The sequence below is a fragment of the Acomys russatus genome, chromosome 15 (assembly GCF_903995435.1).
Source record: "Acomys russatus chromosome 15, mAcoRus1.1, whole genome shotgun sequence".
Lineage (NCBI taxonomy): Eukaryota > Metazoa > Chordata > Mammalia > Rodentia > Muridae > Acomys > Acomys russatus.
In genome coordinates this window covers 8,497,855-8,522,866 of record NC_067151.1, presented here as the reverse complement: position 1 = coordinate 8,522,866, position 25,012 = coordinate 8,497,855, and the positions used below count along the sequence as shown (strand labels likewise).

Here is a 25,012-nt window from a genome sequence, read left to right as displayed (position 1 = left end):
CTTGTTATATAGACCACGTTGGCCTTGAACTCACAAAGGCCCTGAGCCCACCCCACAGCCTTTAATTAGAAGTTAACTTGTCCACTCTGCTTTGCTGGCTGGCTGTCGGGTTCAGGAATGAACTCAGCTGTGTTCATGCTTCCATTTTCACTGACAGTGATGCTCTGAATTTTCCTGGGGCTACTTTACAGAAAATCTGAAATATAATCCTTTATTATCTTTAGGAACTCGCTACAGACTTTCCTTTTATTGTATGTTTCAAAATTTCTAAGCAGAAACTCCTTTTATTTTTCCAGCTTTGTTTTTAATTCCACTTGGAATTGGTATCACACTGCGTGTGAGAGAGAAGACTTTTGCTATGTAGCCCAGGCTGGCCTTGTGCCCACCATTCTCTTGTCTCAGACTCAGGAGCATTTGGATTTCAGTGATAGCCCTCTACTCCACCTAATTTTAAAATCTCCACAGAACCTTGTATTTTATTTGTGTTCTCAGTATTGTTTTTGTGGGGGGAAGTTCCTATACTTTTGAAGGAAAGCTATTTCTCTACCTCAGGATGTGAGCATGTGTGTGCCCACACATAAGTGAAAATGGTGGCACCACCAGTTAGATGAACGCAAACACAACCGGAAACAGAAAGACAGATGTACTATGAACATACTTTTATATATGCCCATCACCCCACTGAGATTGTGTTGGGATCTGATGGTACCCAAGGTTGCCAGGCTTGTTGAGCTCTCCTGAACTCAGGACAAATCACTTGAGTGTGGGGAATCATCTCAGGGTGTGGTCAGAATATTGTTTTGATTATACTTAGGAAGATCTCCCAAGAGATGACTAAGACCTTGCTAGTTGGCCTTCTGAGACAATACATACCCAGTGGTTGCCGTTACAAACATCTGCTGAATGTGTTGTGGGAATAGATGGTTGAATCTCCCAGGGAGGCCGCCATAACCTTAGCATGTGGTGATTCTACAAAAGGTTGCCATTTGGAATCCTAATAAAAAGGTTGCAGAGAGACACCAAGACTGATGGACAATCCATAATCAACCCTTGTCACCTACTTCCTCTCTGACATATACTTCTGGGAAATGGGATCCTGGTTTCTGCAAGTGACAACAAAATGTGGGGAGAAAGGACAGAGCCTAACTGGATATTTCTGTCATTGCCAAACTCTGGCTTTTAGGTCTGGAAGGGTAAGGTTATTAGTACTAATGATCACAGATATAAAATGATAACTGACATGGTAGCCTGGCATGGCTCATGTGCCAGAGAAAGTACATGAAGAGCAGAAAGCATTGAGCTACTGACAGTGAACTTGGCCACATGGTTCCTGGAGTGAGAACTGAAGGATGAAGGGTTCCCTTCAAGGACTCATGGCTCCTCGCAGGCCACTGTGGAGAGAAGATCAACCCCTGCTGGCAGGGTAGCAACACCCGAGACCCTGGGATGGCAAGGGTGAAGGGACCACAGCCCTCTCTGGCACTCAGAGCTCTGGATTGAAGTAGAGGATGGTTAGGAAGGTGGCCATATAGTTCTGTTTTACAATGGATCCTGAGCCAAGTAACTATCTTAGATACTTAAAAAATTAACGGCCACATATGGCATTAGTACAAACCCAGCATTCAGAAACTGGAGGTGGGAAGACCCAAAATTCAGGGTCACTCTGGGCTACACAAGGAGACCTTATATCAAAAACAAACAAATGAACAAAAAAATTCCTGGATCAAAACCAAACCAAACCAAAAAACAGTTTTTGGTTTCATATGTATATTCATAATTAAAATTACCTGACATATATGCATACCACACACCCACCACTCTCACTCATGTCCCATGATCCTGCTCTTCAGCTTTCCCTCCACTGTTTCTTGATGTTCCGTTTCTTCACTGAGTCTGACCAGGGCCATCACTGTGACAATGGGTTGAGAGATAAGTTGGAGCCTAGTGGGCTCAGCAGTGGGCACAAAAGTAGAAACAATGGTTTTTCTCTCTTCCAGAAAACATTAATAGCTAATATAGCTCACAGCAAAGAAGTGGTCTTGTGAGCACTTCTTCCATGATTGACAGCTCACTGGGTCAGTTCTGTGGGGGTTCAGTGCAGCTGATCACAGCTGTGGGCTCATGATTGCAATAGATGCAATAGATCTTGCTACATAGCCCAGGTTGGCCCTGAACTCAGAATTGCCTTCTTGCCATAACTTCCTGTATACCACCAGGTATACACTAGGTATACACTATACCACTAGGTAGCAAAGAAATTCAGAATTTAAAAGGAAGACAATTTCATACCTAACCTGGAGCTCGAAGTTAGAAATTACTATTCTTAGCCATAAAGGTAGAATACTGAAATTAAGGACCTAGTATATGAAACAAGAAAAAACGAAGACTTTCTTCTAGAAATTCTATACATGGTGAATACAATTTTCTTTTAGAAATTCTATACATGGTGAATACAATTTTGTGGTACAAAAGCATCTTAAGAAGATACACATATAAGAATTGTGCACTGTTGAGTTTATTTTCATTTAATATAACATGAAGTTAACAGACATATTTTAAGGTAACAAACATTATTATTGATAAGGTTATTTTAAAGGATACTTAAGTATAGCCAGAGATTGAACATTCAAAGTTAACTCATTTTTAAAATGTAAAACACTAATTAACCGAAACATTTGAAAGTAAATTCAAGAAGTGTCCCATATTTAAGGAAAACAAAATACTAACAGAGTGCCAACGGATCAGACAACGCCGTCTGGTGTGTTTTCTTCGGGGAGAGGAGGGTAAAGCACATGAAAATATAGAACTAGTCATGTTTCACTGTGGCTTAGAACTAGTAACCTTTCGGTGTATGTGGCAGGAACAGGGAACGCTTGCTTGTACTAGATTAGCCACAACCCAGAATCAGCTTAATATCGAGCACAGACGTAATCTTTAATAGGTTCTTCAGCCATTGATGAACAGTGTAATGTCCGATGTTTTTAAAGTACATTTCAAACTAAGATGAACCAAATCCCACCAACATCAAGAAATGGTTCTCAAGTACTTCCTATTAATGAAAGCATCTCGCTTGCTACTGTGAAATGGGCTCAGACCTGTTTTAAGATGTGAACAGTAGTGATGGAAGAGTTTGGCAATCAGTATGTGTTGAGCAGGTGACAGCCTTGTGCGTGCTGCCCTAAGACGTGCCCTCCACAGAAAGGGGATGCTCATCAGATGTCTACAGCTCTCTTCAGGCACTGACCTCACTTGGTGGTTATATGGGTGTTTGGGTGTTTGGTTAATGGGAACACTAAATTACATAGTGACTACAAAGCCTGTTTCCACACAACATCTGTGCTCCGTGGCTAAGTGCCGGTGTTCCCGCCATAATCAGATAATAATTCCATCTGTCCAATCCAGAGAACACATTTCACAGATTTAAGTTAATAGACTCAATTGTAGGATTTGTCTACCATAGACTAAAGGAAAACAAAACAAAACAAAAAACCCCAAAACCTTTGTTGCCTATTACTTGTTGGAATGTTAACAGAAGAAAGGCTTGAGAACTATGAAATATACTTAAATATTCTAAGCTGTGCAGGCTCCTAGCAGCACAGTATACTGCTTACGGAAATATGCCTTGATAGGTTTGCTCTTATATTAGAGATCCATGGTTTCTCATAGCAAGTGTGAATTCAGAATGTAAACATTTTAAGATACCCAAAAGAGTTAAGAATTTCCTGTCTCTTCTTGAATGTGTCTGAGAGCCACTGTATCAATGTGTCTGGCTCCAAAACTCTCTTTGGGATCCATGCCAAAAGCATGTTGTCGGATACATCAATAAGGGTAGGGCTCCAAGGTAAGACCCCTTGGGTTTTTACTCTAAAGTAAAAAAATACGGCAAGATTTCCAGTCTAGCTGCTACTAATGCTCCCATTTAAAAAATACTTACCACATAGCTTAAATATGCTATACTAAGAATTTTATTTGTATGTATTATAGTATTATGACTTGGGAAAAACTTGAAATATATTTGTAGGCAGCTAGCTTTAAAATATTGACACTTCAGCTCCTAGCACAAACAGCCCTGAGAACGATGCATTTGAATTCCATCTCAACTAGAAACAATATAATTGAGAAGCCTTAAACGTACCAAAGCAAATTCTGCAAAACTTATAAATTAAAACAAAGCAAAACAAAAACAAAAACCCAGACATACCAACATCTGAGGCACTACCAGACTACTGTAGTTTACAGTACTGTAGGACTTGGAAGGATCTGGAGGAAAGAGCATTATCCACACAGTCACACTGTGCGATAGTGAAAGACATCTGCCCATAGTGCTGCAGCATGGTCTCCTACAGACACAGACTGGCTGTGCGAGCTCTGCTCACGACAGAAAGCACTGGGACAGGGATCCACACTGGGAAGAGAAGGAGTCAAGAGCTTGGTTGGTAACCACGTCAAGTGACTGGCAGCCCCCGAGGGGCATCGAGGATGTGAAGGCCAATCAGAGCCTCAGGGGTCTGACCTAGGTCAGAGGGCACACAACTGTACCAGTGTAGCAAAGTCTTCACAGTAGAAATTAAACCTGTTATGCTAGAACAAAAAATTCAACCTGTTAATACTGTCCAAATGGCAAAGAAATGTGTACAGACACAATACGTGGTTACATCCAGATCTGCTACACAAAGTACAACAAACACTAGGAATCAACTGTTAGCATTTCTCTGATGTGAAAAAGAAGTAACTTGTTTCATGTTTAAAAATATATGCTCTCTGCTTCCCTTTAATATAATAAAGCTTTACTAAATGAAATATTTTGCTTTAAGAGAAACACCTATTGAAAATAAACAGTCCTGGATCTTTAAACTCTATAGTTACATGTTGGAGTATGTACACTTACGTAGTATTAAAATGAAATATTTAGGCGTAAGTAGCTTTTGCCATTCAAGGTATGGAGCAGAGGTGCATTGCTCTAGTTTACACACTTACAGTGCAATGAAAAACAGAGATTCATGGGGTTTGGAAGGTAGGAAGAATAAGGGCATGCCACTCCTGAAGGAATGCGAAACCAAATCACCGCTGTGGCTACTAGTAGGCCAGGTAGTGACCAGAAAACAGCAGCAAGAAATAATTTCCTGGAATTGCCGTAACAGGCCAATCAGTACCACCAAGGTTCATACCACACAGCAGAAATCTAAAGCACCACGCAGCGGACGCCTAGGGAGAATTCAGCCTAATTTCTAATTGTGCTTTGCACGGACAAAAGCTAGAAGGTCACATGAAAGTCAACTGGCGACAGCTTTACTGATGCCAGTGCTTCACAAGTCTCTTCCCGGCTCGTCTCCTGCAGGGACTGGCTTCTTCTCTGGGTTGGTTTGTGGAGGACAAGACAAGACTTAAAACTGCGTACAAATTAAGCAATTAAAATCTTGGGACCTTACATTTTTAATCTGTTTCAAGTTGCTGACCTGGTGAAATGCATTGTCCACATTTCTTCTGGATGCGAACAAAGGACTCTGAGGGTCTAAGCATGGCAGAAAGCACCCGAGAGCCGGGGTCAGAGAGTCAAGGTGTTACTGAGAGGGCTTTGCTCTAAGCTGCACTCCAATGGGTGATTGTGACTGTCAGTCCCTCACAAAGCCACAACTATGTCTACAATTCTGGACACGATCTATACACAGTCCAAAAGTCTAAAGAGAAGCGGAGGCCATCACCTACAGCACGGTAAAGCAATGCAGTTCACAGAACCCTTTCCTAGTGATACCTCACGGCAGTACCAGAATTAAGTCACAAGAGAATAAAAAAGCATTACACACTAAAATAATTTTCAAATAAGGTAATATTTCTTTCATGGTTTTCTTCTATTCCTCTTTAGAAAAGTGTACATACATTTAACAAATCAATTTAAAATCAAGAATTCCAAAGCAACTTAAGAATTCCTAATTTTCATCTAATGTTAAAAACAAATTACTTGAACTGTTGCTGGAAGGGCTGGATTGCCACCATGCTCACCTAGGCACCATTGCAGAGTCCCCGCAAAGGCCACTCATTCCTCCTGTGCTGGAGCAGAGGCTGGGGACACAGCTAAAAGCAAATACAAGCAGAGCTCCATCTGCTTTGTATGCACATACAGCCGTCTTAGAGAAACCCTGCCGTTTCAATGCCCACTTCGCAGCTGCCCTGTCTTCTTTGCTACTTGCTGGCCTTGCTCAGACTTATTCAGCAGTCTGTCCCCTCTGTGAAGCGCGTGCGCACGCGTGCACACACACACACACACACACACACACACACACACACACACGCACACACACCACAATGGAGCTCTGTCACCAATCTGGCAAAGAAAACCATGATAGAGGTAATACATGGGACACCTGGCCACCAAGATAATGACACTTATTGATAACAAGAGTTTAGTTTCAGGATGCAAGTTTGCCACACAGAGCCTGGAGCTTTGACAATTCCATTTAATAATCTATGAATTCTAGATATTAAGTCTGAAATTAGCACAGAGCAGTTCAACTAAAATGCATGATATTTCCATTCCACTAAATGCTACATTGTCGATTTAAAACCCTGGTTTGTTAACCACATAAGTTCAGGAGTGATTTGCTCAGACAGTGACATTGACTGAAGCTGTTGTATCTGTTTCTTATGGTCACACAATGAAAACCACAGGAAAGTAACAGGAAAGATACTTACAAAATTATACATCTTGATATGTTCTCTTAAAGTTACTAACTGCCTGCAAAATGAAGCTAGCACAATTTAAAAACAATAAAAACATAAAACATGAGGTTGCTTGTGAAGGCCATAGCTTTGGAACGGCTAGATGCAGACCTAGTGGACTTGCTTGTGTGGACGGTCCTACTTGCAGGGCTTTATGGCCACAGCATACTCCTCGCTCATGGCACACATGACAGACACCTGCAAGGCGAAGGGCAGGCAAAGAGTCACTTAGGAGGCAACACCCAGAAAAGACGCGCTGTGCTCACCAAATACTGTGCACTCGTGGATCTTTTAATGTTGAACTAGGAAAGGGGTATCGGCAGTAATTAGCCTATCTTCTGGACAGTTTCCTGGAGTAGAATTCCTTAGAAGGTAGTTCAGGACAACTTCCAAGTACCTTCCAGTAAACTGGAAACACTGTTATCAATATTTACTCCATGTTATACTTTTGAGAGTTATAACAAAGAATCTGTCCTCTCCCCTCCCTCCTTCCCACCCTGCCTTCCAATTTCCTAAACTCATAGTAGCTCTCTAAAAAAAGTATGGAGTTTCATGTCAATCCAGAAGAAAGCAAATAAACCAACACCCAAACTTGATGCTTTCTTTGTCAGAGGTTTTTAAGGTTATATTTCAGTTTTTGAAATTTATTTTATATATTATATATTATTGATGCATGTATGCGTGTGAACAGATGACAAACACTATTGAAGGTGAAGAAGCAGACATGACAGCAGGGTGCAGAGACACAAACCAGGGTGCTTGGGAAGCAGACGTCTGCACACAGTCTTTTGTGCTAACTTCTTCAGGGCCAAAGTTTTATAAAATGTTTTGAGTCCAATCTGCCATTGGTCTTACCTGCACGTCTTCACCTGCATTGTATTTCCCTTCTATTTCTTTTCCCAGTTCACCTTCTGGCAGTTTAAGATCCTCCCGGACTTCACCAGTTTCTGTCAGCAGGGAGAGGTAGCCGTCCTGAATGCATATGAGCTATTAGAAGAAATCGCAGGTGCGCACTGATTAGGTCATATCCACTCTGTTGTGCTGTTTACACAGTTAAACTGCAACACACAGTAGTTTGGATAAGAACACAGCAATACATTAACAGATCTGTGGAATTTAAAAATGCCAAAATGGCTCATGCCTTTGGGAGGCAGAGGCTAGCCTGGTCTTCACTGTAAGCTCCAGGACAGCCAGAACTAAATAGTTTGAGACCCTGTTCCCCCAAGCCCCCATAAAAAAAGTAAAATGCAGGCATATAGAACAAAAGACACATATAATTCACTCCCCTGTACTAGCCTTGTCAGTCTCTGCATTGCCAAGGCATTTACATTCAAAGACAATAAAGACAGAGGTATTTTTTTTTTAAGGAAAATGAGGTATTTCATAAGTTTTTGAATGAATAATATGTTTTAGTAATTTTTGAAATGAGAAAATAGAGACCTATTTTCCTCTTACCACCACATGTATACTGTATGCAAATTTTTATGTTAGTGGGCATAAAAGTTATTTTTAGTTTTTTACTATTAAAATGATTCATTTTATAATTTGGTTATAAGCAAAGTTAATTGGAAATTTTTGGTCTTCAGGACACTGCTAATAGATTTTTAAAAATCATTTTCATATATGTACAGTGCCTATACATTATACATAATACAACATATAATGCATTTTTATCTTATTTACCCTGTTACCATCCACTGACCCCTCCACTGCAGCTGGTCCCAATTAGTCCTTCTTCTACTTTCATGTCTTCTTTATTTCTTGGTGACTTGGTAAGTTTCGTTAAGAGCTGCTTACAGAAGTGTCAGTGAGGGATTATTTACAGGAGCATGGGCACCTTCTCAGTGGCTACACGACATGAGAAAACGTCTCTCCCTCCACTTATGGCCACTGACTGTCTATAGACCCCCAGGGAGGGGTGGTGGTGACAGACTTTTAACATTGTCTCATCTTATGGTATTAATGAAACAAACCTAGTCATGATCCAACTTGTAAAATAGCATACTTTTTGATATAATGCTTTTTAAAATTGACTTTTCTTTTCTTAATTTATTAACAAATTAAAAAATCTTAATTTATTCAGATTACATCTCGATTATTATCCCCTTGCTTGTATATTCCCAGTTCCTACTTTCCCTCTCTCTTTCACCCTATTCCCGTCCCTAGACCTCCAACAGAAGGGACCTCCTCCCCCACCATATGACCACAGATTATCAGGTCTCACGCAGATAACCTGCTTCCCCTTCCTCTGAGTGCCGCCAGGCTTCTTGACTAAGGGACAGTGATCAAATGAGAGGGACACACTAAGAGTTCATGTCAGAGGCAGTCCCCTGTTCCGCGACACATGAGAATGAGCTGTCCATAGGCTACATCTGAACAGGGGGTCTAGGCTCTCTGCATGCAATGGCCTTGATTTGTGAACAGTTTGTGCAGGGCCCCCTGGGTCCAGATCCTTCAGCCTGGATGGTCTCCTTGTAGGGTAATTTTTTAATTGCGTGTAGCTGTATAAGCACTTGAGACTGTATCTGTGCCGGTCACCAAGCTCGGAGGTGTCACGATCCTTTGAAGATGGATTTACAGGAAGCTGTGAGACTCCCAATATGGGTGTTGGGAATTGAACTCATGCCCCTGCTCTTAACTGCTGAGCTGTGTCGCCAACCCCTTGATACAGCTCTTATATTACAGGAATGAGGAACCATCAAGTCCCCACCACTGGTGTGCCTACAATTCCAAGAGACTCTGCAGAAGTCCATTCTATTGGCCATTCATCCAGACTATTGGCTGCTAACACACAGAGAAGGAATGAGGTGTGGGCCCTGACACTGCTAACCAGAGCACAGAGGCCAACACACGGGAGTAGGTTCCAAGTGCTCTGGTGCCTCTGAACAGGCCTGCTCTGCAAGTGAACAGATTCCACTCCATAGGAGAGTCTTTCCACATGTCGGAACCTAAGATTCTACACAGTGAATACCATGAACTTTTACTCACTGAAATGTTTGAGAGGGAGCTGGGAAAATGATGAAGAACAAGCAGCCTGAGGTGCACAGTTTCTCAGTACCTGAGGACAGATGCTCACATGCGGCCGAGTTGGCGGCCCTTGTAGCAGCTCCCAGGGAGGAATGTGATACTTCAGAGGGAGAGAGTCTTATTGCCACCAGGGACTGAAACACAGGAGCCAGGTAAGAATACTGGGATCCTGATAATTATTTAAAATGCCATTTTTTTTTAAGAGCCAGAATTAATTTTCAATGAATGTGAAATACATTAAGACAAAAACATGTAGCTGTCATATAAGCATTGAGCGAAGCCATATATATGTATATGAACGTAAGAAAGTTATTTAAAAAGTATACATCTTTTACCTAGATTCATCCCTTGTTAACATTTAACTGTTTGTCTATATCTGTGTGTGTGTGTGTGTGTGTGTGTACGTGTATACATAAAATACACTGCTATACATTCCTAGTTTTGCTGAATCATTTGAGACTAAGTTTCACAGACCATGATTTTTCAGATATAAATTCTTCAGTGTGTTTACCCCAAGAACAAGGACACACTCTTACATAAATCTTCAAACTAGCCTATTATCCATTTTCCAGGGTGCCAGTTGTTCTGATGCGGCTCCTGGGTACCACCCCGCAGCCTGTGCTGTTGTGTGGGTTTTGTTTCCTTTGATGTGGAGCAGTTCTATCACCCATCTCTCCGGGCATTGGCACTTACTTGGCTTACAGACTGTCCGTCTGGGTCTGCCTTGTAGTTCATGGAATGTGTGCTTGGAAGAAATAGTATCTAGATGATTCCTTCTCAGAGTGCCAATCATACCAAGAGGCAAATGTATCTGCTAATGGTGACACTAACTTCCACCACCTGGATGCTGGGGTGGTAGCTGTAAGATCATTATAGTCGAAATATAACTCTTTCTCTTTGAAAAAGAGGAAGGAAGGAAGGAGCTAATGGTGTTACTGTTAAATCTCAAGTATATTTTGTGCAAAATTCCATTTTTTCTCAAAGCTGTTAGGATTAGAACATATGTAACACATGCAATGGGTGTGCCAGACGCCTGACCAATGCGGTACTAAACTAAAGAAATCGAGGGTGATTTCACATCCAAGTGGGAACCCGGAGTGAGCCGTTTACTAGAGAATGAGGAACTGTCAAGACCCTGCATTAGGCACATTCCAAAGGGACTCATTTAGGAACTAGTGTGACTACGCTGACTACGCTGCCTTTGGCTGTAAGAAAATACCAGAAAATCAATGTGTATGACAAAGATAATGTGCTGAAACTCAAGTGTGCTGTTGTCTGAGTTCATAGTAACATGTCAGTTTAGCGGTCAAGTGCAGTGGGTACTAGAAACAGGTCATTTCAAATCTGATAACGGAGAGGGTGAGACGGCTCAGTGGGTAAAGGAGCTGGCTGCCAAGCCTGACAATTTGAACGCAATGTCTAGAATTTGCATAGTAGAAGAACCAACTCTCCCAAGTGTTCCTGACCTCAACAGTTACATCATGGTATATGTAAGTGACCCCCTGTGCACACATATATGCACACACACACACACACACACACACACACATACACAGAAATAAATGTTTTTTAAAATATTAAAATCGCTGATAATGAAAGGCAGAGGGAAGTATTTGTCCTGGCTTGCTAGTGTATGTACACACACATACAGGAGAACGCAATCAGGAGGTATATGCCCTAATCCTCAAGGTAAAAACAAAACAACTAATGATGAGTTTCCATAGAAGCAGTCTGTCTTTCAAAGAAATAGAGGAACACCTGATTATTACCTTGTTTCCTTTAAATTAATGGAGTGAGGCAATGATAACATATGTCTAATAATCTTAAAGAAGAAAAATAAGATTCTGTGGGCAGTGGTGAACGCCCTTGACCCCTTAATCCCAGCACTTGGGAGGCTGAGGCAGGTGGATCTCTGAGTTCAAGGCCTACAGAGTGAGTTCTAGGACAGCCAGGGCTACACAGAGAAACCCTGTCTTCAAAACAAAACAAAGCAACTACAAAAACAAAACCAAGAAAAGTAAGATTCGTTTACCCCTGAGAGGTGTATAGAACTTCACCTTGTGGACAGCCTTACTTAACAACAACAACAACACAAAAGAAAACAAAAGCTAACCGGCCTGAACTCTTGTCTCATCTCAGAAATACAGAGAAGGAACCTGGAAATGGTAAGGAAATGCAGTTAGTAAAATCTAGATGCCTGAGATTCAGTCTCTCACAGTGGGAACAAGAGGGAGGGAAAAGGAGAGAGGAGAGAGAGAGAATTTCGTGTATGTGATAGAGGAGAAATGGCGGAGTAACACAGATTCAAGAGCCCTGGGAACCGACGTTATTGTGTAGACCTTATTCAGGCCTGCGTCAGCTTAATAAACCATGAAACAAAACCAGTTACTATCACATTCACAAAGGCAACACAAAGCAATTAGGAAAGTGCAGGAATGAGGAACTAACATCTGTTTTAGGTATGGTATTGTGTCTGGCTTTGTTTACAGTTCTTAGCCTTTAGATACTAAAATACAGGCAAAAGGGTAAAGTATCTGAGATTAGCTTCAAAATAATCAAGAGGAAGAGAATATATGAAGAAACAGCAAATGCTGGATACAGGCCAGCATGGTGGCACATGCTTTTAATCCTGGCACTTGGGAGGTGGTAAAAGGTTTGTGAGTTCAAGGCTAATGTTAGTCACCTGTTGAGATCGTTTCCCCCAAACAAACATATATAACAGAAGAGTTGGGGTACAGCCCAGGCAGTATTACAAAGAAGGAAGAGGAGACTTTGAGGGCTAGGTATCCAGGATGCTTGTGTGGAGCAGTGTCATCTGGACGTGAAGCCTTGCATGCATGAACTCACAGCAGCTCGGCCTGCCTGCCCAAGACCTGAACGAGATAAGCCGTCAATAGTCAGCAGCAAGAGGGAGAGAACGCATGAGGCGCCAGCTCTAACCACTGGGGAAAGGAAAGCCAGTCTTCTTCAGCAGACAGAGTGGCCCCTGGTTGACTTCTCACACTCCTGTGGATGATGCATTTATGTCATGTGCACATGGCAGCGCTTACTGGGCCCAGTGGGTTATATAAATGAGAAAGGGGGGCGGCTGTGAAGTTGGGAGGAGTTTGGGAGGGGAGTGGACATCATCTAACTGCCCTGCATTCATGTGTGAAATTACCAAATAAATAAAATGTTTTTCAAAGGAGTGGGGTACAGATAAAGCAAGACCTGTCATATGTTGATAAGTATAACACCCGGGTGATATGAATGTGGGATTTTGACACTTAGAAAATTCTCACAATAAAAAGCAAAGTATGGGCGGTGAAAAGGCTCAGCAGGTAAAAGCGCTCGCGGCAGAAGCCTGGTGACTTTAGTTTGACTTCTGAAACCCACATGGTGCGGGGAGAGCTGACTCCTTCCATGGCATGCATGTGCATGCGTGCACACACACACACAGAAGTAAGATAAAACAGTAACATGGGGAAAAGATGCAAGATTCTAGAAAGAGAGAGCACAGAAACTATTAAACTCTGGGAGGCACAGGGGCTGAGAAAGGAAGAGGAGATAGGAAGGGTGCAGGGGGCAAGAGTGACTACAGATCCTGCCAGTGATGTGTCCATAGTAAGAAGGAACATAGAAAGGGGGATTGTGGGAAGGAGAGTTTTTGTTTTCTTCTCTTGTTGCCTGTGTTTGTAGATACAATGGGTGGCAGGGGAAGATTGTCACTAAGCGCTTCCTTAGCCCTAGTTTCCACTCCATTTCAAAACAAGCAGCCATCACTCTGCAAGGCAAGGCTTCTTTCTTTCAACTTCTGCCTTCCCTCCCTGGCCCTCTTCAGCTACTTTTCTTTTCTTTTCTTTTTTTTTTTTAGAAGGTGTATTTTTTATTATGTATACAGTGTTCTGCCTACATGTACATCTGCAGGCCAGAGGAGAGAATCAGATCACATTAAAGATGGTTGTGAGCTACCATGTGGTTGCTGGGAATTGAACTCATGACCTCTGGATGAGCAGTCAGTGCTCTTAACCACTGAGCCATCTCTCCAGCCCTCAGCTACTTTTCAAAAGTTGCTGGTCCCTGGTAGAGTGAATTCTTCAACATTATGATTACATCATCTAAATCATCACCTGGGCGTTAGCTGACCCAGCAAGTCATTATGTTGGGTGTGTACAGTGACACAGCATCACCAAGTGGAAGGACCACATATGAGATAACATGAGTGGGCTGGAAAAGCACCAATAGTATGACAGTGGCTCAGATGCAGAAAGCACTTTCTTCTACACGGACCACTTCTCCCCCATGAACTTATACCAATGGCTTGATGGAGAATTCTCCCTGACTAGTTGACTGTAAAATCAAGAATTTTCATAATGGCTTCTAGTGGCCATAAACAATACGAGGGAAACTTCTACTGTGTTGATTTCTACTGAATATAGACAAAGAGTCAAGAGTTGGGTTGGAAGTCAAGGATGGCGGAAAATCAAACTAGAGAAATTGTTAATTTGAGGTCTAGGGTTATGGTATGTGCACAGCTCTCTGGAGATGCTAGCAGATGTTCACTGGTGGGTGCAAGCTATAAAAGAGGCTCTTGATTAGATAAAAAGGTGGTTCTTGTAGTGAATGACATTCAGTCTCTTGTTACTGCTGCCTCAGTACTTGCTCAACAGGCTTAATGACATGGGCTTTCTCTCACTAAGGCTGACAAAGCCACATCTGAGAGCCTCACAGAAAGGAATAATACAGGTCCCCTGACTTGGCAGTTTTCCCCAGTGGGAACAGCAAGTCCCTGGGAACACTGCAGAAAGAGTGAGCAGGGCTTCTTGCAGTAGACCCAGTCTACACATGGACTTGCTTTTCCTGCCCATGGTGCTTTTGCTAAAACTCCATCTGGCTTTAGAGGATGCCTCATCTCTCTTACAGCACCTCATGTCCTCACTGAGAGGCAGAGTAATAAGACAATGAGACGCTGCCCCGAGAATTCCAGGGCTCATGAGCTCCATGTCTATAAACAGCTTGCCTACTGGACTGACCTTGAGGACCTTGTACTGTTACAAGTTACAGTATATTACATGCTGCTACTTTTCCTGTAAGTAGAACGCACCTACTTAGCAACCTAACGTGGCTCTTTTCACTGTGACCCTGAATGATCCTGTAGCATATTTGTTGCTTCTCCCTAAAATAGTGGGCTCTTCTGGTTTAGTGGTCCTCCATTTCCAGAGAAAGAACAGTTTCATGAAGAATATGAGGTACTCACAGAACACATTAAAATGATAAGGGACTTTAAAGCACAGGGAAATCACAGCATCATTATTTTCTTTATTATATACTACTATTTTAACTTGCAACATGGAGGCTGTGAGGTGGCTCAGGGGGTAAAGGTGCTTGCCTTCAAGACCAATGTCCTGAACTACATCCCTATAGCCCACATCCCTAAAAGTTGTCCTCTGACCTCCGCGCGCGCGCGAGTGTGTGTGTAGTGTGTGCGTGTGTGTAGTGTGTGTGTGTGTGTTAATTTGGATTTAAATTACATAGTTATGGCAATCCACCAAGTATTTTATATGTCTTGTACTGCGTAGTTTTCCCTACAAGACATGTTTTTCAAATGACAGATACAACTGCAGGAAATCCAGAAAACAGTTATTTTGTAGTAGAATGTAGAGTAGTAAAGAAATTTCTAAAAAATATGATTCCAAAGGAGAACCTAAGCAAACTATTTCTACGTTTAATAAATTGGGAATTCCCCCCAGAGGCCCTGAAAGCATTTTCTCTTTTACACCACCACAGGGCCCCAGGCAACTGTAACTTCTTCTGAGAAAACTAATGAATATTAGCCATACCAGTCTGAGCCAATCCTGGAATGGGAGCCAGGAGACACTTTCTTGCATCCTGAACTTATTTTAAGAATATACAAGTTCTATCTGTAAATATTAACATATTTTTTCTCCAAATCTTAAAAAAAAATTATTACAATGAATAGATGTACACAATCTACTTTGGCTAGCTGCCGTACTGGCACTGAAAATACTGAATTCAGCAGATACAAAGGAACTGCTTGCAGCCAGATGCTAACAGAGGCAGGGACTTACTTAACTAAGGTGCAGCAGAAGAGGAGTAAAGACCACCAGAGCATGACAAACACACTAGAAAGTTCCCAGAACCAAATTTCTAAACGAGTGACCGGAAATAAATATCTGATGCCAATTTGATAAGAGGGAAGCCACAGACCCTGAGTACCTCCTGTGGCATGCATGGCCCTCAGTGTTCAGTAAGCCTCGAAACAGCCCTGTGAGAACTTCATTATTCACATCCCATTTTATTAAGTAAAAGAGGCAAGAGATGTCAAATAACTGGCCAACCAAGGTCACACCACAGTAAGTGGCAAAGTGGAGACCTAGATCCAATCGACAGAGTGACGCCATGCTTGGCTATCGGTGCCATGTGGACTACTAGGGGTGGGGCTAGGGGGTGCATGCTCGAGAACGCACTCGGCCATCTCAACCATGAAACACTTTAATGAGAACATAAAAATCACATAACAAACGAGACTCTGAAAAGGACACACAATGACCTATTCTCCCATTGCCCTAGGCTACTAGATGGCCTGGGTTGTTATTAGACCTGCCTGTGCTTAACTTCTGCACACGAGGTGAGGGGCATGCACTTGGGCCTCACTAAACACCACATAAAACCCAAACCACATTAGTCTTTTTATGTTAAATTTTAAGGTTCAATCAGTGACTCATTAATTTGATAATAAGCATCCAACAGGTAGAAGCTTCGAATAAAAAACAACTATATAAGTACTGAGTATTCAAAGCATTCACAAGTCAAGATGAGAAAAGAAAGCCATTTTGGCTAAAGTAAATTCTATACTTAGCCTTAATCTGACATGTCAATCTTATACACTGCCACACTGAAAAAAGATGCGTTTAGGTAGGGTTTACTGACTACCACTGTGTACCACATCTAAAGCCTGTGACCTAAGAATAATGAAATGATCAAATAGGATTTTTATATAGAAACTGTGAAGGAAAGCAGAAGTCCTTGTTGGTGTACACAGCAACTAATGGGCACACGTTTTCTCATCCATCCTGCGTGCCACCCTGGTGCGTAGACTGAAAGGCAGGAGTTCAGAGAAAACACAAACTTTGTAAAAGCCCATCTAGCTAGAAAGTGCCACTACCAGATCTACTTGACTCAAAACATCACTTGCTTTGGTGTTTGATACAATTATCAAAATATTCTAAATCCGTACAGACTCAATCTAGAAAACACAGTGAAAATATCAAACTGTTCAGCAAATTAAGACTAGAAAAATAGGTTTTACACATGGATAGCACCAAAGGAAAATATTGAGCAAATACAGTTGGTACCAACCTCGTCAATACTGGGTGAGTGATCTAGAAAGGGACCCACTTAAGGATTGGGGTTAAGCTGATACTTAGAGAAGATGACAAGTTCTTTTACTTTGTATTTGGTACAAAACCCAGAAGACTTTCAAGTCCTGCTTTAGCTATGATCAATCAGAACTTCCATATTCCAGAAAGTTGGTTAACATCAACACTCCAAACCACAAAATGCTGTCATTGAATGCGACCTACCTCCACGTGTCATTGCAACAAAGCTCGGAGGTTATATATATGTAATTTAATAAAAGGTCACAATTAGTGGATATAAATAAATCAGTTACACGGCTTTTCATTTCTTCTTTGCACTCAGTGACCAGGCAACTTAGTTATAGCTTTCAAGTTACTTCCCTACTTAAGAATACAAGATTGTGACTTAAACTTACTAACGTAAAAACCTGGTTAGTAGGAGCAGGAACTCCAGTCTTGAAAGTCTTAGGTCTGTTCAGTGAAAAGAAATAACACCTGGGAAGGAGTTATCTAAATCTGAAATATTTACAAGAGAGAATAGCAGTTTTACTAAATATTGGATTTATTCACAGTAAGAGTACGTCTTTGCACACTTGAAATTTTTACTTACATTTGTTTATTTACCTACTGGACATATGTAGGTGGGCACTTGTTTCCCAGCTCATGTGTGGAGGTCAGAGGTCACAGGAGTCTGACCTCTCTGGAACTGAGCTCCAGGGTCAGGCGTGACCGCAAGCTCCCACTGGCCCAATACAGCATTTGTAAAATGCAGGGTTAGAGGCTGCAGATACAGAACAATTGGAAAGGTACTTGCCTGGAGTATGGGAGGCCTGGGGTTTGATTGCCAGCACAATATAACCAGGCATGAAGGTACATACCTGTTAGTGCAACGTGAGGCAGGAGGATCAGAAATTGAAAGTCATCCTTGGATGAACGGTGAGTTCAAGGCCAGCCTGAGATATATGATCCTTATTTCAAAATTTAAAAATACTAACAGTAAAACAAAACACACTTTCTCCGATCTGGAAGATGAGCGGATTCTAGTAGTTGGTGAGGAAAATACCCTATAAAACCACTCTCAAGTTTTGTCTGCACACTACTGACGAGGATGCCTGCACACTTCTGAAACACCGTTAAGGAAGTCAGTACTTACTTGATAATCATTTCTCTTAATGTTCGGGACATCCATGTTGTGAGTAGAAGGGCAAATATCCTCATATTTTTTGCCAGTGAAAATATCAATTCCAACAAGGTGTACCTAACCAGAGGAGGACAACAGGAAGCACGTTTACTCTGTCAAGTACGGCACGCATCACACAGGCGCACAATCCCAATCCTGAAGGGAACGGATCCTTTCACCTCTTCCAAGGTCATCTTACTTCCTTTTAAAAAGTTGCAGCGGCATAGAACTGAGATTCGGTAAAACACCTGAAACCTGAACAGTTTCATGGCATCAGAACTCAATGCTCTACAGACCTCGGCACGTCAGTTACAAGAGTCCTTAGATAACGAAGACCAGATCTCTTAGAACTGTAAGAACAGGTTTGTTTCAACTATAAACAAGATGTTCTTGACCACCTGAATCAAGAAAGCTTTCGTTTTATGTTAATGCAACGTTCTAAGGGCCCAATTAAAAGAGAGGGCTCAGACTAATAGCTGGTCACCCAGAGATTGATGGAAGAAAAAGAAGTTATTTTAAATCTAGAAGCCTCCTGGTGTAGAATGGGGCACAACTGATCGTATTGCTGAAGCCGAATAAAGGCTTGAAAGGGCTTACCTTGGCGTGACCATGCTTTCCAGTCTTGGAAGTTGACATCTCCACGATTTTGCATGGTCGTCCTTTGAGCACCACGAAGCCGTTTTTGCGCAGGGCTGAGCACTGCATAGGGTAAGTGCTAGAAGCCCCTGCGTCTCCAGTAGTGAAATCAATTTCGTCTGCCATGGTGGGCTGCGGAGATGTGTGGTTTTCCTGAGGGAACTATGCAAAAAGTTTGTTTGCTTTTTAATAACGGGCAGGCAGGCAGGGAATGTCTCATTTTGGGGACAGGAACAAGGCGAGCATCACTGGCTCGTTAATTTTGCATTTATAGGACACTCGCTATGAGTGGTGTGTAGTTTGCCATTCAGGCCTCTAGAAACTTTTCCAGCCCTTGGTGGTAGGTACGGAGGGAAGCCGCAGAGAAGCTGGCTGGGGAGTGAAGGCGACACTAGCGCTGAGCCAGCAGGTCCGATCCCCTCCACCCCAACACAAGAAGTGCCCACGACCTTCCTGCGCCGGGATGCGGGGCCAGGCGCCTCCACCCCATCCCCGCTGCCAAGGCGTCAGCCAGGCCGCAGGTCCGCTGCACCTGGCCCTCAGCGCGCCTAGCACCCGCAGCGGCGCCGCCCTGGCATCCCGGTTCGGCCCAGAGGCGAAGGGCCGAGCCCGGGCGGTCCCGCGCTTGCCCTCCCGCTAGGTGCCGAGCATCTCGGCTCCGCCCCTCATCCGGACCCCAGCATCGGGGCCGCAGCTCCCGCCCTGCCACCCCGACCCTTGGTCTTCACCTTCCGGCCCGCACCGCAAGCCTTTGCTGCGTCCGCCGGTCCCTGCGGCTGCGGCGGCGCTGGCGGCCGCGGCTAGTCCAGGAGACGGGGCGGGGCCGCCACGCTTCCCACACCCGGCTCCCCGCCCCGGCCCGCCCTGCCATAGCCCGCCCCGCCGCGGCCACACTTCCGGGATAGGCCCCGGCCCGCCACAGGCCCCGCCCCCAGGTCGCCCATTGGCTCGAGGCTTCCCGAGTCCCCGCCCCGTCACGTGAAGCGCGCCCTGGCAACCCCACGTGCTGCGGATTAGTGCACTTCCGGCGTGCAGAGCTGGTCGCAGTCGACTGCTTGAAGCTTCGCTGTGCTACCGGGTGGGTTGCGCCCACATCTTCAGCTCGGGGTCGGTTGGCCTTGGGGACAGCCTTTAGGACCAGGTCACTCGCCTTGGGTCCTGGCACTCAGGTGCAGGGATGCAGTCAGTCACTTAATAGTCTTCAGAACTGGGGAGTCCCCACATTTTCCAACCGTCCCGGGTGGCGATGGAGTGGAACTTTGATTTAAGCCCCCGGTACAGCTTGCAGCCCTCCTTGGGGTTGGGATCCGTGCTTGGAGCTCGAAGAAGAGTGCGAGGTGCGCTGTGTTATTTCATGACTCTGCATTGTAGGTCCTCAGAGGACTCCAGACACCCGTGCTGGTACAGCCTGGCCAGAGCAGCAGTGTTCCCAGGGTTAGGAAATCCTTCAGGATGTCAAGTGCCCAGAGACGCTACTCTGCCTTTCAATCTTTCTTTCTTTCTTTCTTTACTTCCTTACTTCCTTTCTTTATTATAATTATTCACATTACATCCCAATGGTTATCCTCTCCCTCTTATCTTCCCATTCCCAGCCTCCCTCCCTCTGCCCTTCAATTTTCCTGGCATTGGTGTGCCCTAGAGTTTTTGTTGTTGTTGTTGTTGTTGTTTTTTTTTTTTTTTTTTTTTTTAGCTGTTTGTGTTGTTAAGGAGTAAAGGCAAAGCTTCTTCAGAGGTGTGTTTCATCATAGCTGCTGCATTTCTTTTACCTTGAAGAGAATCTAGGCAATTAACTTACATTCCACAATCAAGTTCATGTCCTTCAGTGATTTGGTAGTGCTGCCTTGTAATTAAATCTAGACTCATATTCGTGTATACATATAAACATGTACGCAGAATGTATTTTGCTTGTGTTGTTTAGAAGTGATGAGCATATAGCTTCATAAAGTAAACATCACTTATTGTTAGTATGTGAAAGCCAAATTAGAGCCCCAGGCTATTGAGTTCTCTCTGCCTTTCCTTACACCACCCAACATCCCCTATTACTATTCCTATTATTATTATTGCTGCTAATGTTTAAATAAGAATTACATAGTATACTATGTAATTTAATCTTGACTACTAATGTTGTTTAAACTAAGGTTAAAATTAGAATTTATATAAAATAAGATTTACTTATAATTCTGAGTTTTGAAAAAAAAAAAAAACCACCCCATAATCAAGATAGAAAATATTTTCCTCATTCCAAAACTTCCTGTGCCTTTTGGTCACCAGCCGCTTTCTGTCCCCACCTCACACCCAGGCGGACCGTGGCAACCATCAGCAGTTACTCTTTTAGCTGGATTTTGAATTATGGGAAAAGGCAGGGAAAAATGAAGCAATTTGCTCTGAATCATGTAACTTGTATTATCAGTCAGAGAATTAAAGTTGAAATTACTGCTTTGTCTATCACCATATTCACACATTCACATAAAATTTGTGTATGGAATTGAATTACTGTTAAATTCAACAAATACAGGGTCTTCTCCTGAGGACTTCAGAACACGGAAGTAGCAAATTCTGAGCCCTTGATTCTAGGAAAATAGCAGGATTAGGTTCTTTTTTATTCTTAATGGGAAATTGTTCACATTTATTTTTATTAAAAACACCTTATTTCATATGTATTGTTAACAATGGGCGTGTGGCTTACAGCACTATAGTTCAAACATGAAGATATTTTATGTATACTCTTGTCTTCTCTATTTGGAGCAACACAGTCTTGTGTGTAGAAACTCCAGAGAACTTTTCAGCATGATATTTGGGGGCATTTTAAGCAGGGAAATCAACAACAGAAGGCATAAAATGCAAAACAGAAAACAAAGCCCTAAAAACATAGTAGTAAATAGAGGGAAAAGAAGACTAATGTGCAATTTGATAGTTGAAACATTCAAAGACAACGCTGCTGTGTTTGACCTCAGCTAGAAAAGTGTGGATAGCTCAGATCTCTGGACATTAGCAGATGATCCAGAAAAAAACATTGTTTTCGAGGTTACTTGTGAGGTGTGTGTGTGTGTGTGTGTGTGTATGCAAACCCATAAATGTGGAATCCAAAAATACTGAGGACTGAGTATTTTATTTATTTTTTATTGTATGTATTTATTTAATATTTATTTTTAGTATTATAACTTCTGGAATTTCCAGGTAGATGAGTCAGACCCTCGTCTGTTTGCTGTCTGTCAGTCCAGTGATTTTCAAAGGTAAATAGTACAAACATAGCTATAGAATGCTGACAAAAGGAGCGCCTCCTTGTGTAGCCTGGGTTTGGTTAGGAGGAGTCTAAGGCAGTCTGCATGCAGTTTTGAGCTTCCTACAGACAGACTGAAAGGATTTTTAAAAGGCTGGAATTAATATCCCATTAATGTGTTAGTTTAACCTAATACATATGTCCAGATATTCTTTCACATGTAATAATATGAAATTATTCCTAAGCTATGGTACATTCTTTTTTCATTAGTACTAGGTCTTTCCAACCTGGTGTGTATTTTCCCTTAACAGCTAAATTCAGAGTAGCCACATTTCAAGTGCACTGTGAGCTGTATATGGCTGGTGGCTTGTCAATCATTTCAAGTGCACTGTGAGCTGTATATGGCTGGTGGCTTGTCATTTCAAGTGTACCGTGAGCTGTATGTGGCTGGTGGCTTGTCATTTCAAGTGCACTGTAAGCTATAGGTGGCTGGTGGCTTGTCAGTCATTTCAAGTGCACTGTGAGTTGTATGTGGCTGGTGGCTTGTCATTTCAAGTGCACTGTGAGCTTGTAGGAACCAGGCCCGACTGGGCTGCCTGCCTGTATTGCTGTTTCATGTCCTGTTTCTAGCAGCTTCCATGTCTGTGTTTATAGGCTAGTCATGTTTACTGCTCTGAGAACGCGCCCCTCCCTTCCTTGAGACTTGTCCTGTGTGCAGTCACCTCTTGAGGGATTTCACCTGGGAGGAGGATTCCTGTTTAGCTGCCTATAAGAAGGCTCTTTGGAACTCTGGAGAGAAGTATAATAAACCGCTGCTGTGCCTGCTGCTGCAGCTGCTGCTCTCTTGTGTTATTGTGTGTGTGTGTGTGTCGGTGGTGCAGGTGCCACATGAGCTGTGTGTGCTGGTGGCTTGTCATTTCAAGCGCACTGTGAGCTGTATGGGGCTGGTGGCTTGTCTGTGGACATCACAGATGGGAAAGCACAGCTATGGCTTCTCTGGAGGTGACAGTCTAATTTGAGGGTTGGAGTTTGGGTAGAAGCTAACAGTAAGAAGCTGTTAACAGTTTGGATCTGTAGTCCTCCTCAAAGGCTGATAGACTGAGGGCTTGGATCCCCAGCTGGCGGCATGACTTTGGGAGCCTGCTGGAAACGTCAGTAGGTGGTACCTGGCTGCTGGAAGCAGATCACTAAGGTGCGCCTTAGATGTTATCGTACCTGACATCTTTCTGTCTTCTCTGTGTTTCCTGACACATACACCCAGGCCCTAATGTTCTCCAGCACATGGGGCCAAACCATGAGCCAAAATAAATACTTCTGGCCTGAAGACATTAGGTCAGGCATTTCGGCCACAATGATAAAAAGCTAGTCCAGAAGGGGCTTGGAGAATGTCTTTAAACTAAATGCAATGGGAGTAAGAGAGCCCAGATGACACAATCTTGATTTTATCTTCTCTGCAAATGCTTAGTATGCACTGTGAAGAGGTTGGTGAATTTTTCTATGTTTTAAGGACAGTAAACACTAAAACAATACACATGATTAAATGGCAGCTTTTTTTTTTTTTTTTTAAATTTAGAAAGACCACTCAGTAACCTTTGTAGGGGAGAAAACTATTAGGAGTAGGAAATTAATTATAGATAAAATAAAGATTATTTTAGTGAGCAAAGTTGTGATTGTAAAGAGACACAACCAAGGGCGTTAAAAGGGAAGACTGGGAAGAGTGTCATGATTGAATGTTAGAGGTCAAGATGGAGAAGCACATGGTGTAAAGAATTAAACTAAGACACGTTCTTTTATCTCTTTACTATTCCATTTACTGGGATGGAAAGTTTAGAAGAGTTCACTTTGAGGGAAAGTAAATTGAAAATTCTTACAGACATACTTCGGCGAATCATCAGCATGTATGTGATGGTGTGATGGTTATAGCCATGGTAGTGGATGCACTGCCTTGGAATGAGCAGGCACAGTTGTTTTAGTACTTTTGTTGCTTGGATACCACGATCAATAGCAACTTGGAGACGAATGGGTTTATTTCAGCTTGCAGCAGGTGCTCCATCATCCAGGGAAGTCAGGGCAGGAACCTGGAAACAGGGACTGATGCTGAGGCAATGGAGCAGTGCTGTTAACTGGCTTCCTCTTCACTGCTTGCTCAACCTGTTTTCTCTTTGGTACTCAGGACCACCAGCCCAGGCGTGGCAGCGCCTACACTTATCTGAGCCCTTCCAATTAATCACTAACCAAGAAAATGCACGACTGGCTTGCCAATCTAGTAGGACATTTTCTCAATTGAGTGTCCCTCTTTCAAAATGACTTTAGCTTTTGTCAAATTAATATAAAATTAGCAAGCACAATTAGCACCTTGTTAATATGACACATCACAATTCAACTAGAACCTTTCTTTTCTCATTTGTCCCCAATATGGCGTGTTAACATTAATATCACAACATAAAGGATAAATAACTTTAAAGGTCCCACGGTCCTTAAAATTCCAAATACTTTGAAACCTCAGTCTTTTAAAAATAACCAAAGTTCCTTTCAAAGTTCCAAGTTTCTCTAAAATTTCTATAGTCTCTCTAAAACTCTTAAGTCTCTTTAAAGTTCAAAGTTTCTCAACAGTGATCTCCTGGAAAATCAAAATAAGTATGTTCTTACTACAAGGGGGAAGATCCAGGGCACAGTCACAATCACAGCAAAAGCAAGGTCAACATTATAAGAAGTTCAGTGCTAAATGTGGGACCCACTCATGACCTCTGGGCTCCAAAGGGCCTGGGCCACTTCTCTGGCTCTGCCTTCTGCAGCACAGACAGCTTATCTCCTAGGTTCAGCCGGGCACCACAGCTGCTGCTGTCTTTGGTGGTGGTCCCACAGTACTTGGCA

The 25,012-nt window shown here is 42.8% G+C and overlaps 1 protein-coding gene across 1 annotated transcript; it reads right to left on the bottom strand.

Moving 5' to 3' along the window:
- Positions 1-6,263: 6,263 nt before the first annotated feature.
- On the bottom strand, positions 6,264-19,768 carry Eif5a2 (eukaryotic translation initiation factor 5A2). The gene is made up of 5 exons (XM_051157001.1): positions 19,647-19,768; positions 18,880-19,080; positions 18,256-18,360; positions 7,573-7,704; positions 6,264-6,915 (listed from the first exon to the last, which is right to left on the bottom strand). Exons 2-5 carry the CDS (start codon positions 19,042-19,044, stop codon positions 6,856-6,858), a joined length of 462 nt encoding a protein of 153 aa, XP_051012958.1. The 5' UTR covers positions 19,045-19,080; positions 19,647-19,768; the 3' UTR covers positions 6,264-6,855.
- Positions 19,769-25,012: the final 5,244 nt, after the last annotated feature.